General features: G+C 34.2%; 2 protein-coding genes across 3 annotated transcripts in view; both read right to left on the bottom strand.

The window, feature by feature from the left end:
• LOC123316271 (synaptotagmin-15-like) overlaps positions 1-15,865 on the bottom strand; it is a 153,408-nt gene that overhangs the window by 31,296 nt on the left and 106,247 nt on the right. The gene's annotated exons all lie outside the window — the stretch shown is intronic.
• LOC123316269 (aldehyde dehydrogenase, dimeric NADP-preferring-like) lies at positions 852-10,991 on the bottom strand. Its single transcript, XM_044902245.1, has 2 exons — positions 10,327-10,991; positions 852-3,326 (listed from the first exon to the last, which is right to left on the bottom strand). The coding sequence occupies exons 1-2, from the start codon at positions 10,829-10,831 to the stop codon at positions 2,218-2,220; spliced, it is 1,614 nt and encodes a 537-aa protein (XP_044758180.1). The 5' UTR covers positions 10,832-10,991; the 3' UTR covers positions 852-2,217.

The raw sequence follows: 15,865 nt of genomic DNA, 5'->3' as shown, positions 1-15,865 counted from the left end.
TAACTAGTAGCGTTGGATCTGCGTATTTCTAAACTGTATCGGATAAGCCAGTCTAGACACCCAAAAATATGTCTTACACAAAATGATCAGCTTCAGAATGAATATCGTTATCAACCGTTATCAAAAGTTATATATACATTTTTGTTTTGCTTCCTCCCCTCCCGTCTAAACTCTGAGTGAAAAAGATTCTAAGGATAACATTAAGTATTATCCCGCAGTTGATTAAAAACGTTCACTATCGAAATATATCATTATCAACTCAAATCAGGATTTTCTCACAGCCCTCAAAATACAGCGAATCAAAAAGCTTACACCCATACGGAATTTTTTTTATTATCCATTTATGTGAATATTTTATTCTATATAAATGTTGGTGCATTGCGGTAAAACTGTCCATGCAAAATGCAGGTGCTGATTTCTTGTCCAAACACATTAAATTTTCCGAAGAATCGTAAAATTATTGATGTAACCCTTCTGGAATATGAGATGTCATAAAAGAAAACATCTCCGACGTTTTTTCTGATTGAAAGAACAGAAGATTTTTTGTTGAAAGTATCGATATGTTCAATGGGATATGTTCAGGGTTGATATCAACTCTGAGGGGCATAGAAGTGTTGTTTAGGTTCATTTCATTGTTTTTTTGAGTGGTTTTTACAAACCCTCATCGATTTTCTTAGAAAATTCAGTATTCAGTATTCAGTGAATACTATTTATCCTCCAATCTTGAAATGAAAGTGTGTTGTTATAGAAAACTGACTATTATTGACTGGTACAATTTAAAGTTTTGCGATTATAGATGGCTTGATTGCCTATTGAAATCTAAGTCTTTCAGGACCAATTTGTGAGATTAGTTGTGAGTTGCGTTTTAAGGGAAAAAAATTTCAAGTTTAGAAACAGTTCATTTTAATCTTGATCTGAGTTCCAGTTGAGCCAACTCCATCACCATTTGGTGAAATTGGTCTTTAGAGTTCAATGCTAATTCGGATTAGCTGACTTAGAAAGCTGAGGGGCTCACAAATATGGGTTGTTCATATTTTTGCGAATTCGAGTGGTTGCCATAAATACTTATCAATTTTTTGAGAAAATCTAGTTCAGTGAATATTTTATTTATGCCTCGATAGTGATATGAAGAGCGCGATGTTAGAGAACTATTAGGTATTGACTCCTACAACTTAAAGTTTTGTGATCATAAATATAACAGATGTTTTGTTTTCCCCTCCGTCTGACATTAGTCCGAAATGCTCTAAAGGCTCTCATTATTCAAAACTCAAAAATTAAATCACGATCTACAGTGCCTTACGTTTGTCTTGTTTGTAAAACACAAAAAAGAGAGGTCACCACCCTAACTACAGTAACTACCATCCTAACTACTCGAAAAATGCAAATTTGAAGATGAAAAATGTACTATCTGAAATCTTATAATGGCCTAAAAAAGGTCTTCTTGGCCTGATACTCGAAACTCAACGCAATACTTACGCATTTTTAAACATATATTTATATTTTGATGGTCGTAGTTCAATGTATAAAGTAGGCGGATGATTTAATTTTTTTAATTGGAATAATCTGAATGTGAATCGAAAATTCCATCGAAATATTTTTTGCCCTTTCCATTTATCTCGAGAAGTACCCATTTTCGACAGAACATATCTTTGAAGGGTTGCTTATTTCCCAGGTTTCCTTACAAATTATTAATGTTTTTCGTCAAGCAATCACCTCCTGAATTTTGGCCTTGAGTTTATAATTTTCTGGTGCAAACTTTTTGGAATTCACCGCATATTATTGATATGTAACTTGGGTCTAAAAAAAGTCATCAACAAGCCTGTGGAAATTTGACGATCGATATTCAACATGAAGCTTACGAAACCACAATTATTTTCACAGTGAAGATATATACAGAGACATTTTAATGTAATTCCAATTCACATAATTTGCGCTTTGAGATTATTTCTAGCAGATTCACTCAAAATCCATCATGCTGAGTCGAAAAGCTCATTGAATCTCATTGAATTTTTAAGTTAACCACAAAATTTCATACTAGAAGCTGAGAATTACGTTCAGTCTCTGAATATCTAACCTCTGAATTCCATAGTCTACTTGACGACCATTTTTTTTGGACCCAGCATAAGCCAATAGAAATATGGGTACTATATACACGATGTATTACATATGAAAGGTTGGTTCATCATTGTGATTTTTGTCACGTATCAAATACTGAGATTATTCCTTGCCATGATTAAACAATGAGTAAAAACAATAAGCGACGGCAAATCCAAGCAAAAATATCAAAATGTTTGAAAGATAATGCAAAGGGATACCCCTCCTCTTCTTCATCAACAAATTCAAAAGATTAATCTTGGCCTGACTGTACGGTGGGTATCTCGATTGTAACCCCATTTCCGTCAGCGGATTCAGCATAGTTTTCAGGACACTTTTCTGGTGCGAGAAAGTTTTAAATCCTTCCTCCCCGTGGTAAGCACCCATCCCGCTGCCTCCAACTCCTCCAAACGGTAAATTCTCCGTGCAAATCTGCATGATGGTGTCGTTAATACTGACAGAACCACTTGAGGTTTCCTCCAAAAACCTCTCGTGGACCTTTTTATCTTTTGAGAAAACGTAAAGCGCCAGAGGTTTTTCGTTCTCGTTTATATAGTCGATGGCTTCGTCGATACTTGAAACGTTCAATATTGGCAAGATGGGACCAAATATCTCCTCCCCCATAACCTTATCTGATTTCTTCACATCGACCAGGATCGTCGGGGATATTATTTTTTGCGATTCCAGGTACTGACCTCCAATAGCCACTGTGGAATTCTCCAGGAATTTCAGCAGACGTTTGAAATGATTCTCCGATACGATCTTGCTCAGATCTGATGGGAACTTCTGATCGCCGTAGAATTCAGCCAGGATGGTCCTCGAGGCAGATAGAAACACCTCTTGGACGTCTTTCGAGCACAGAACGTAATCCGGGCATATGCAAGTCTGACCGGCGTTCATAAATTTACCCCAGAGTATTCTTCTGGCAGCCAATTCCATGTTGACCGTTTCGTCGATGTAGCATGGACTCTTACCGCCCAACTCGAGAGTTGTAGGTGTTAAATGCTTGGCGGCAGCTTGGTGCACGATTTTTCCGACTGCCGTTGAGCCTGTGAAAAAGATGTAATCGAATCTTTCCGCCAACAGCTCCGTGGTTTCTGGAATTCCGCCTAAGACTACGTGGAAAGTCTCTGGGTCTAAATATTTTGTGAGGGACCTGCAGAGGAGGTCTGCTGTGGCTGGTGACAGTTCTGAGGGTTTCAGGATAACGCAGTTACCTGCTGCAAGGGCACCTAAAATGAGAAATTTGCATGACACATTCGCTGAATGTTAATGGCAGGAAATTACTGTATCGATAAGGTGAACTTGAAAGGAAAACATTATTATAGAATGTTGAGATAAGGATGTCTAAACATTTTTCCTTGAATATAAGTAGTTCTCCACAAAGGAAACCATTTTCAAGGCCCTTGATAGTATCGATGTCCGGTCAATATTCACAATTTCTGAAAATTTCTCATGATTGATCGGTATCATTTCCAATAAAAAGTTCAAAAATATTCGTCTGTTATTGATGATGCAATGTTGAAAAGAAAATTAAATTGCTTTATAACACTCAAGAAAATGTACTAAAAAACGCTAATGAATTCGAAGTTTTCATTTCAACCGATGTTAAATTAAACCACTAATCTACGGAAGGATTAAATATTGAGAAGAATTTTCAAGTTTTTCAACCCCGTTTCTGTAAAAACCCTTATAATGATTTCACAGGCTATCGATCCAAATTTGATGACGGTGAACTCATCATTTGGCTCAAATGTCTGAAGAATACCTACTCAGGAAACAAAGTTCTACTGATGATAATCACAACCTGATAAATATTGATGAAAGACTGTCCCACAACTTTTCGATTTTTCTGAATGAAAAGAAAATATATCCATTATGAAAATGGAACAAGGGCTATGAATATACCGGAATAGATTGTAGTGCAATTCGAAAGATTTATATTGAACTTTGTTGTATTCAGATATGATTAGTTGAATCATAAGAACGAAAGTGAAAAGAAATTTGGACTATAGTGTGGGACTTATTTTCTACCAGAGTGATCCAAACAGATTTGAAAATAATAATCAAACTAGAACGTTTCAACGAAAAATCAATTATAAACTGCATCCACTGGCAAAATTCTCCATATATTTTCTCAATTTCAATAATTGACTTGAAATAGGGGTGATAATGCTTGGTGTAAAGGCTCAAAAATATTCCAATTGGTAATAGTCTCAGGGTAACCTAAACCAACTTCTACGTTTTTATTTCAAACCTTGATACTGTTAAAAATGAACAATTATTATAAGTGAAAATTATTTAACGTAATACATAATAAGTAAAATAAGCCTTCAAACCGCAAATCCTTAAAAATAATAAAAAAAATAAATAAAATAAAAATAATTAATGAATGCAAATCTGTACAAAATCTTGAATAGTCTTGAAAAACCAAAATTGGTTCCAAATCTTTTCAAGATTTTAGAATAGATTTGCACTCATTGAGTACTTTTATTTTATCAACTATTTTCCTTTAAATTCTATAGAAAGTGTTGAATGTACGATTTATGTCACAAAATAATTTTTCAAAAACAAAAAAAAATTGGTTGGTTTCACCTCAGAGAGGATGGAGATGGCTAGAAACTATTGTTGCCATGTTGATTTATCTATCACCATTAGGACCAAAATTTCCTATTTAATTATATGATCAAGTCGATGCAAGAAATGCTTCTTTTTTTCTTTACTTATGTTTCGCCTGGCAGATTTTGAATATAGTTCAACGTGCTTGAGTAAAAATTACAGTCCGATTGATAAGTACCTTAGCACTTTAAATTTATGGAACAAACATATCTTTACAGAACTTTTCTATCCTTGATTTGGAACCTTCAGTAACATTTGTGCAGGGAATTTACAAGAGAAAACCAACTTTATCACAAATTCAGTCGCACTTGTATTCTATGGTTTAGTAGACATTTACAGGGTGTTCCAAAATTGGAGGTACCAACGAAGAGGAGAGATTCCTTGAGTAATTTGAAGAAAAACCACAAACTATTCGTTTGCGAGATACTGTGTGTTAAAGTTAAAAAAAAATTCTTATAGTATCTACATTTCACAAGATATTCAACTGAAATTTGCATATACAGGGTGAATCTTTGACTCCTACAAATATTTTAACACCTGATTTTTGAAGTAAAAAAAAACATTTATTCATTTACCATTTTCTCCGAATCGGCTCGGTTTAAAAGAAACAGGCTATTGAAAACCCATAAAAAATAATAGGTACTTTTAGTTCTCATAATCGGTTTTATCGAATGAAATGAATTTCGGAATACAGTTTTTCATTTATTTGATGAATTTTTTTCGAACACAAGATATCACCCACGTCTTCTAGTTTACTCATTGAGGCCATTACGTACCATAAAAATACCAAAAATTCAAAGAACCCAACACTTGAACGCTATGTAATGAATACATATTTGAACGTTTTTTTCAAATAAAAATATTCTACATATGTTTTCGAATAACGCGCCGTTTTCGAGTGATTTTATGTTCAAAAACTAAAAAGTATCTATGAAATTTGAAATATTGGGTACTTTAGCTGAATTCAAATCTTTTTGAAAGATCCATAAATGTATGTCACAGATTTAGCTAGTAGTTATTCTGAAGGCTATTTTGTTTTTTGAGGGGTGGCAAAGCTCATTATGAGAACTTAAAAAGGCTTTATCTTTTCACCAGGACTGAAACGGAAAAAATGGTATAGAAAAAAGGGATTTTATTGAACTAAAGTAGTCACTGTTAAAATATTTGTACGAGGCAAAGACTCACCCTGTATATTACAATTTTACACCATGTGACATGACAATTTCGATAGTAAATCTACAGGTGATATTTTTTCTGGACCACTGTCCTCTATTTTATTAAAAAATTTTCTGGGAGAGCCACTTTTAATTTGGAAAAATTTAGAAAGAATCTTTGTTGTTATACTAAACTTCAAGGTTAGCTGTAGTATGGTGGTATCCGCTACCCATTTCGAGAAAAAAATTTTGAATGATTCTCTTTAAATCCTCAGAAAAATCTAAATTGTCATAAAAATTCAGTTAGTGAGCTGTGGTGAATGAATGTATTGTTAGTTTTGACACATCAAATTGAAGTTTTGTATTTTCTGAAAATTTTTAGAGTTTTCACTCCCAATCTCTTGAACAAAATCAATCAAAAAATTGAAATAAAAACGATTTGCTCGTCCGTGAATTCTTGCTCTAATTTGTCAGGAGCAAATCAAGTAGAAAAATTTGTTGCCTGACAATAAACTGAAATGAAAATCTTTGAAATTATAATTATATATAGTAACGTCTCGGAGTCTATATCAGACTCCTTCAGAAATCAGAAAATCTTCTGAATTGAAGCAGAATCCTCCCAGATCGAATTTCAATCGATATTTGAAGTTTTGTGTTGAATAGTCGAGTGTAGATACTATCAGAGAAAAACTCAAAAAATATTCTAACTTCAACACCGTTTGCAGTTCCATGTTTATGAGACTTTTTTTCTCCAAATTACTCAAGGCATCTCCTCATTTCGTTTGTACCCCCAATTTAGGAACACCTTGTATATGTTGGCTAGAAATAGAAAAAATTTAGCGAATAACTAATTTTGGAGATTCATAATAGCATGGTTGCTCACAACAGTTTGTCTCCTTGAAAAATGGGAGATGAGTAAATATGTGGGTGTATAAAGCACAAAATTCTGTGCATCGATGCGAGTTGAATGTGATAGATCGAATGTAACCAACGCAGAGTTTGTATAATACAGGTTGAATTAATTATAACTACATGTCAGTGAATGCAGAAAATGGAATGGAAAAAAAAGAAGTTAACGTTTCGAAAACTGGTTTCTTGCGGAATGAGATGAATTTCAGATTCGAAAATGGTAATATTATGGTTGCACAACCAACCGTATTACAAAACCAAACTTTTTGGTGCTGAGCCGACAATTCCGTGCGAGCATGCATATAGGATGTTTAATTGATCGATTAAAATATTTTCAAACTGAAAATTATGTAATGGTCAGAGATATATTCAATATAGCGACCGAATTCTTTCTCAATTATGTATTCATCTGCGCTCAAGTTCACAGGATTTCGAAATGGCCACTTATTAGGGAATCTAGGTTCTAAAATCATGCTGAAAGATAATAGTTGAAAAAAAATAATTTTTATCATACATCAAAATGTTGCGTGTAGTAATTCTACTAAGTACCTAAAGTTGTTTTGAAAATTATAAAATTTCAACGCTCACACTATATAGTTGATGTAAAGGTTATTGCACCGAACTCGATTAAATCTCAAGATTTATTACTGAAAGAGTTGCTCTTTCGAAATATTCACCACATTTAGATGTACGACTGTTTGTCAGGGAGATACGCGTGTCAAAAGTGGACCTTCGAAAAATTCTCAAAAAGATGGAGTCATTTAAATATTTGTTCATAACGAACTGTTACACCGAGCTCGATGAAATAACGAGATAAACCACTAGAAGAGTTGCTTTTTTAAAATATATATCACATTCAGATCTACGATGATGATTTTTTTGGGAGATATGCGTGTTGAAAGTTGACAGTAGAAAATTTCCCAAAAAGATGTGGTAAAGGATTCGGTTGTACGGTTGCACGGAGCTCAATGAAATTTCAAGATTTATTACTAGAATAAGTTGCTCTTTGAAAAATTAATTTTTCGAATTTAGAAAAATGTTTTTTTTCCTTTTTCAAATAAGAATAATTTTCCAAGTAGTTTAATTTCAAACATAGTTCATAATGCAATTATGAAGATATACCTATTTATTTCATTTTAACACCTTGCAGAATTTCCAATATAAAGTTAAGGTCCCTACCCAAAATCAGGTGTTTCTTGCGGCTGTCACTGAGCATTTCTATAAATTCTAACATTCTCCAACATCCCTAATATCAAACAGGATGGATTCTTTTAAGGATATATTTCGTTTATTCGTCTGAATCTCCATATATTAGTTGAAGATTAATTTTTTCGTTTTTACCCCTAAAATAGGTTTATATCTCCAAGTACCGTAGATTCGGGACGATTTCGAAATTCAACTAGTCATATTTCAAAAACGGTGACCCATTTTCATGTGAGAAAGAGGTTCAAATATGCTTAATGACTCAGACAATTGATTCGGATATATACTATGCTTCAAGGTTAGGATATAAATTTCGAAAAAAATGAAATATACTTGTACCAAGTCACCCACCGAGTTGGGAGGCTTGGGAGACAAGTTAAAATCCATTGATTTCTCAACTCTCAAATGAAATAGGTGACTTGGGACGGTGTATAGTTTTTGAAAGTTAGAATTTGTGATTATATTGTTGACATTCGGTAATTAAATTAAATGATAAACCCCTATTAGAGCGAAAGTAAATATATTGCAACTCAAATGTAAATAAAACTAAACAAAAAAAATAAACTTTGATTTCCTTAATTCTTTGGTGATTTCTTTGTGGCAATAACGTAAATAATAATATCCTGCGGAAAATTGGCATAGTTCCTGCTGTCAATGCGCCGCTTGTATTTATTCGGCATTGTCCCAAGTCACCTTATAAAACAACAAAATAAATGAATGAGATCCGTGTTGCCATTTGATTTGTAAACAACCTTGTTTCATGACATAACTAATATCCCAATATCCCGCGTATCCAGAAAAAAAATTACACATGCACAAATTGAAAAACATGTACAGGACACTAGAAAGTAAAAGAGCCATAAAAACGCACTTTTACTCTCCTGAATTCGTTAATTTTTCCGGTCAACTCAAACGCTCTGGTCACGGCAAACTCAACAGGAAGTAATTGTTAAACTAACCGAAAAGACGCTGAACAATCTTATAAGTTTTCCCCTTCACTCATAAATGGTAAGAAACAAAGAAATCTGCAAAGGGGTAATTGTCCCAAGTTACAGGAGTGTCCCAAGTTACAGGAGTGTCCCAATTCACCCGAATCTACCAGTTACCAAAATAATCAAATTGTTATGTGATATTATTCGTGTAGGATTGATTTTGAAGTAAAGCAGTATTTACCAGTGTAGATTGAAGTATTTGAAAGAATTTCATGTCGGATGATAAGGTAGATCTAACCAAAGGTGGACCTACTTAAGGGTCGAATGAAACTGAACGGGAATCAAATTGAAAGTAGAATTCTCGTAAAAGACGAGCCTACATTAGACGCAAATTAATTTGATCAATATGGAAACAAGCCCCATTAGCTCAAAGTAAAATTTTCTTGGTGTGGTCCATAGAACATGAAACAGCAGCTCTGTACGTCGACAGAACCGAATGATATAGGTGTTGCTACCCTAACCCCTATATTTTGAATATATAATCCTATTATGAATTCAGCATATTTAATTAATTCATTTACTTAATATTCACATTTAAATTTTAAGCAACGTTGGTTTTTCCCTTCAAGTATGCTGTCTAAATTAATCGAATTTTCACTCACTGATTCTGCAATTTCGATAAATGTTGCCGCACTTGTATTTCAATTCTTTCTGCCAATAGTGGCAATTAATAAACTATTTTTACCTCAATAAAAAAACAAACAGTAATATTTTGATGTACCTATGGTGTATGGCAGCTGGCAGTTAACGTCGCAAGCATAGAATGAATTATAGCGATAATGATTCATTCACACAGCATGTTCAACGAAAAAAGCAATTCTGCATTCTTATGAAGAATTGCTTCTCTTGAAAACAACGATTGAACGATTTGGAACAATTACCACTATTTTGCATCAACAGAATCCCCCACATGAATAATCATTTTAAATTCATAATTTTTAATTCTTTTTGTTTAACGAAGGAACGACAAAACACTAGATATTAATGATGGAACACACTAATAATCTTCCCCAGCATAATTTTGTTGTGATAGTTGTAATAAAGAATGAAACTCGTTTTTGAAAAATTGCCATTTTTACTGGAAACCCTGTTTTCTTGATTTATTCTCGAGTTGTTAGTTGGAAGAGCCTAATAAATTAATAAATACTTAAAGAACTGAGCAGAATTCGTAAATTTGGGAGATACCTAGCTCCATATGCAATTCATCCAGCATTAAGGAAAAATTGGATACTTCAAATGAAACCGAGCACTTAAATAATATGATTTTATCGGAGAATGTTAATCCTCAACATCCAAAAAAGAAAAGGTTAAACTTTCCTCTCAAGTTCACACGAAGTGATCAACAACAAACTCACCTACTAATGGTCCTAGCGTCAATAGCAAAGGATAATTCCATGCTCCTATTATAAGCACCACACCATAAGGATCACTGTAAATCTCAACATCTTCCAGCATGTTAATAAGTCGCTTCGAAGGCCGCTTAGGCCTTGCCCAGTGATCCAAATCCATCAAAGTGTGCCTGATATCATTGGTCACCAATATGATCTCGGCTATGTTCACCTCCTGAGGGTGTTTCCTCAGATCCTTGTAAAGGGCATCCTCTATCTCCTGACGGCACTCGTCGAAGAATCTCAGCAGGGCCTTCAGCTGCTCCTTGCGATACTTCAGCGGTTTGGTCTTCCCGGTCCTGAAGGCAGCCCTTGCAGCCCTCACCACCTCTGGGGTTGTCATCGGAACTTTCGGCATATTCTGTTTTCTGACGAAGAGTGGATCCACGATATCTATGACTGCTGGATGCCCGTTGGAACCGTTTGTCATCTCCACCCGCGGAAGAATGAAGTCTTCGGCTGCCTCGGTCATCTCCGAAGACCCCAAGTTTTTCAGATGGTGTGTTAGGGTCGACTGAACGTTCCTCCAACGAACACGCGTTTCAGACAGGTACGAGCAGTGTGATATCGACACCGTGCGCGAGGAGTTTAGAGAGGAAGCCCGCTTACGTTAAGGTTTATTGAATGGGCAGTTGCTTAATGCGATAATTCAGGTAATTCGCAGAAAAATAAGCGTCCTGCACGCCGGAGCTGCTTGGCAACGATAAATATATGTAATTTATGCAATTAAAACATTTTTCAGCATCCTTATTATGAAAAAAAGAATTTAAGGTTCCTTATTTTGAAAAATAATATACAGGAGTCTTCAACTTGTACGTGATGACAAATTCGATTCTTACTACTACTGTCTTCCAAACTATACCAGGCACTCGATTCTCGAATGTGTAGGAATGTCATCCTAAGGAAAAAGTGACATTTCCTATGAAAATTTCGAATTCTGTATTCCAGAACTATAGAATGTCAAAATATTCTTTCACATTTCAAAGGAACTGCTTCCAAAGCCATTCACAATGGGATCATGTTCCTATAAGATCCAATTCCTATAGATTCGAGAATCGAGCCTCGCAGATAAAATTCGTTTATTGACAAAAAAGTTCTGCCTTTAGGTAACCTACAGTGTAGTTCACCTTCATTCAAATAGTGAAAAATTATATTTATACAAAAGCATTTTCCGTCCCTTCATCAATACGCAATTGGAAGACCAATTCGGAAATGATATTTATGGCCTTCCTAGTATGAGAGCAGATATTTTCAAAAATATCTTCAAAATTGGCCTTCTCGATTAGAATTCGAACAAATATATTTTTCGATATACATACAGGGTGTCCCGTAAAGACCACGTCAAACGAAAACGGAAAGTAGATCAGAATGTGCTCTACCTGATGTGAAAAAATCGTTCATATGAAAGTCTCACAGTTTTCGAGATATTTGATGTTTTATGAAAATGTTGAATTTTTTCACTTAAAATGCTTTCTCTCTTGCGGAAACTACAATTGAATACTTTTCGAATCAGTTTTTTTTTTTTTTAATTTTGTTGAATGATTACCTCAATTCATGCAATGAAAAATTCCACAAAATATTATACACGGATTCTGAAAAAAAAAATTAAAATTCATGTTCGGAAGAAAGTATTTTTTGTGCTGAATTCTATCTGACTGGTATAAAAAAAAAGACACTAGACCTTTTCTGCATATTACGTTGAAAAGTTGCTCATTTTGTGAGGATTCCGAAAAGGTAAAATACAGGTGATAACCTTCGTCACGAAAAAAGATATTTGAATGTTTATCGAGAATGGAGCATTTCTGTGAAAAACTGATTTTGTCACCTTTTCCACAAATTCTTTCATTTTGCAGATTCTGCTGTAAAATATTGAATAATTCTCTTGAAAAATGTCAGTTAGTCCTTAAATTACTTATAAAATGAAATTATTCATTAATTGCAATGATATAATGTAATAACGCACAGGACCTTCAACATCAACAAATCTATTGTGAAGAAACTTTATAAAAATATCAATAATAAAAATTCAGGATTCTTATTAGAGCAAATGCTCAAAATGACCAACCCCTTCGCTAATACATGCCCATCATATATTGAGAAATACCTTTTTCAAACCATACAAACTTCTCCCCGCTATTTTGGCTGCTGAAATACGAATGCGGTGTGCTTCATCTCTTATAGGATTCGAATAAATTTCCTTTTTTTAAAAAACCCCAGTAAAAAAATCCAGAGGATTTAAGTCTGGTGAATCATTGAATCGCATCACATCATATCGATGTTCGAGAGTTCTTTAAGCAAAGAAAAAGAAATAAAAAAACTCAGTCAGTGAATTAGCATCTTAATAACATTTTATTGATTTGTTGATTGATTATTTTCAGCAGGAAGTGCAAAATGAAAGTATTTATGGAAAAGGTGAAAAAATCAGTTTTTCATAGAAATGTTCCATTTTCGATGAACATTCAAATATCTTTTTTCGTGAAGAAGGTTTTCACCTGTATTTTACCATTTCGGAATCCTCACAAAATGGGCAACTTTTCAACGTAATATGCAGAAAAGGTCTAGTGTCTTTTTTTTATACCACGTCAGATGGAATTCAGCACAAAAAAGCACTTCCTTCAGAACATGAATTTCAATTTTTTTTTTTCAGAATCCCTGTATAATATTTTGTGGTATTTTTCATTGCATGAATTGGAGTAATCATTCAACAAAATTTATGGAATAAAAACTGATTCGAAAAGTATTTAATTGTAGCTTCTGCAAGAGAGAAAGCAGTTTAAGTGAAAAAATTCAACATTTTCATAAAACATCAAATATCTCGAAAACTGTGAGACTTTCATATGAACGATTTTTTCACATCAGGTAAAGCACATTCTGATCTACTTTCCGTTTTCGTTTGACGTGGTCTTTACGGGACACCCTGTATATATAAGAGAAGGCGAAAGTCGATTTCAATAAAAATTATAAACTTTCTTCAAATGACGATAACATCGGAAGATTTCAAAATTTCATTGGAATCATCCGTAAAAGAAAAAAGATATAAGTAATTTTAGAATATCATATATTTTCCATTTTTTATTATAAATCTAGAACAAATGAAGATATTAAAATTTGAGGGACATCATGTTGGAAACTTGGAAGCAGAAATTTTTTGTCAACTTTATTTAGTATAGTTTGAAAGATAGTAGTGGTGAGCATAGAATATGTCACCATCCTGCATTTTGAAAGTATAATCTTGAGATAAAAAAACATAACTCCGGCGACTCCATTTTGGCCACCATCAGAACAGGGAGTAAAAGGGTTGAACGTGATTTTTTGTTAGGAAGTGAGAAATTCGATAATTTTTGTTTGTTACACTGTCTGAAAAGTTTAATAGGTTCGTGGTGTTATTCAGTTTTACTGCTTTCAATGATTAATATTGTTTCACTAACGATGAGCCTTTTTAATAATAGTTGTAAAAGTTTCAGAAAAACATATGTTGAATAGACTAAAAGGGAGTGCGGGAGACTTGACCCATGCTATGTTCGGGAGACATAATCAGTGTTCTAAGTTTCGCGCACTGCTTAGATAATAGCTCCAAAAAAATAAATATAAATAAAAAAATGAATATGAAAAATTATACAAAGGTTCAAAAAGTGAAAAACATCTCGGAAATAACTGAGAAAATAGAAAATATGTATTTCATACGCTGATAGATACATCTGATGATGAAAACCTTGACGTAGACAATCGTTGGCCATTGGAAATTGTTTTCTTTCAATGTTTTTCCAGATAAACAAACTTATGGTGAAGTCTCTCTCACCCCCTACTAAACTCTCCCATGGATTAGGGAGACATGAGCACATTTTCGGTTCCTAAAAAAAGAATTGCTGTACTCAAAATGTTCATCTTACCATCACTATACTATTATCTATCGTAACCTATTTGGGCATGATATCTTCACGCAAAAAATGAGTTCCTACCATTTACAGACACAACTTAATGGGCTTCAGAGTGAAAAGAGGTTCAACTCTCCCGGACTCAGCATACATACGAGGATGTATTGACATCTAGTTAGCCTAGACCAGTTCCATGCATAAAAAAAAATATTGCGTTACCATAGCAACGAACCATAAATCATTAGAAGTGTCAGTGGGAAGTTTGAAGTCAAAAAAGTAAACCAGAGGTACTCATTAAATTAAAAGAAAGAAGATGTCCACCGAAATTGCGATAATCGAAAAATTGGAGTATCGAGCCTTCATCAAGTAACTGTATTCGAAACGGTTAAGAGGTGAGCAGATTTACGAAGATATGCTTTACCCTTGGTGATCAATGTCCTTCGAATGCGACCGTGAAAAATTGGACTGCAAGCTTCAAAAGAGGTAAATTTTTCATTGAAGATGATGACCAATCGGGAAGGCTAGTTTCTGTGTCAGTCCCCGAAAATATCGATGCAATTCATGACATGATTCTATCAAACCGTCGAACTGGGCTAAAACGGATATCTGAAGCACTGAATATTTCATACGAACGCGTTCATCGTTCACGTCAATTTGGACATGAGAAAAATTGCTGCAAAATGGATCCCCCAATGTTTTAATTTTGACCAAAAGCGTGCAAGGAATGATACTTGGTTACATTTGTACGATCCAGAAACAAAGCAACAATCGATGGAATGGCGACACTCTGGTTCTCCAAGACCTAAGAAATTTCGTGTCCAAAAGTCTGCTGGAAAAGTTCTTGCTTCAGTTTTTTGGGATTGCCATGGAGTAATCATGATTGATTTTTTAGATAATGGTAAAACAATAACCGGAGATTACTATTCGACATTACTCACCACTCTACTGGAAAAAATGAAAGAGAAAAGACGCGGAAAGCTATCCAAAGGTGTTTTGTTTTTGCAGGACAACGCCCCTGCACATAAATCTCATGTTGCCATGCAAAAAATTCGTGATTTAGTTTTTGAATTACTAAAACACACCCCTTATTCACCAGATTTGGCTCCATCCGACTATTATCTCTTTCCTCAACTGAAAAAAAGTTTAAAAGGTCGTAAATTTCCTTCCAACGAGGAGGTAATAAAAGCTGTGGAGGTCTGGTTTGCAGAGCAAGAAGAAACATTTATTTGAAAGGTCTAGAGACGTTGCAGGTTCGCTGTAATAACTGTATCCAATTAAGAGGAGAATTTGTTGAGTAATAAAATATTTTGACATTAAAATTTTGTTTGGTTCTATAGTAGGCTAAGAATTTTTCAATATATCCTCGTACAGTACTTAAAATCAATATATTGATTACCTACTAATCCCTCAGACACAAAATAATAAATTAACTGATAACCAAAATGCTGAACTTTGAAAACGTTAAATTAATATTGAGATCATGTTGCTGATTTAGTTCATTTGTAAACTGTCAATCGCCAGCAAGTGTCAATCAATTTTCCGTGGAGAATAGGCTATATAACCAACTTACACTTTCGCGCGAAATTTGAATTTCATCTAGTTTTCTTGATTTTCTAAGTTTCTCAGGCCAC

This window comes from Coccinella septempunctata, chromosome 7 (assembly GCF_907165205.1).
Source record: "Coccinella septempunctata chromosome 7, icCocSept1.1, whole genome shotgun sequence".
In the NCBI taxonomy this organism is placed as follows: domain Eukaryota; kingdom Metazoa; phylum Arthropoda; class Insecta; order Coleoptera; family Coccinellidae; genus Coccinella; species Coccinella septempunctata.
The sequence above is the reverse complement of the archived record's forward strand: the minus strand, read 5'-3'. Positions and strand labels throughout refer to the sequence as shown.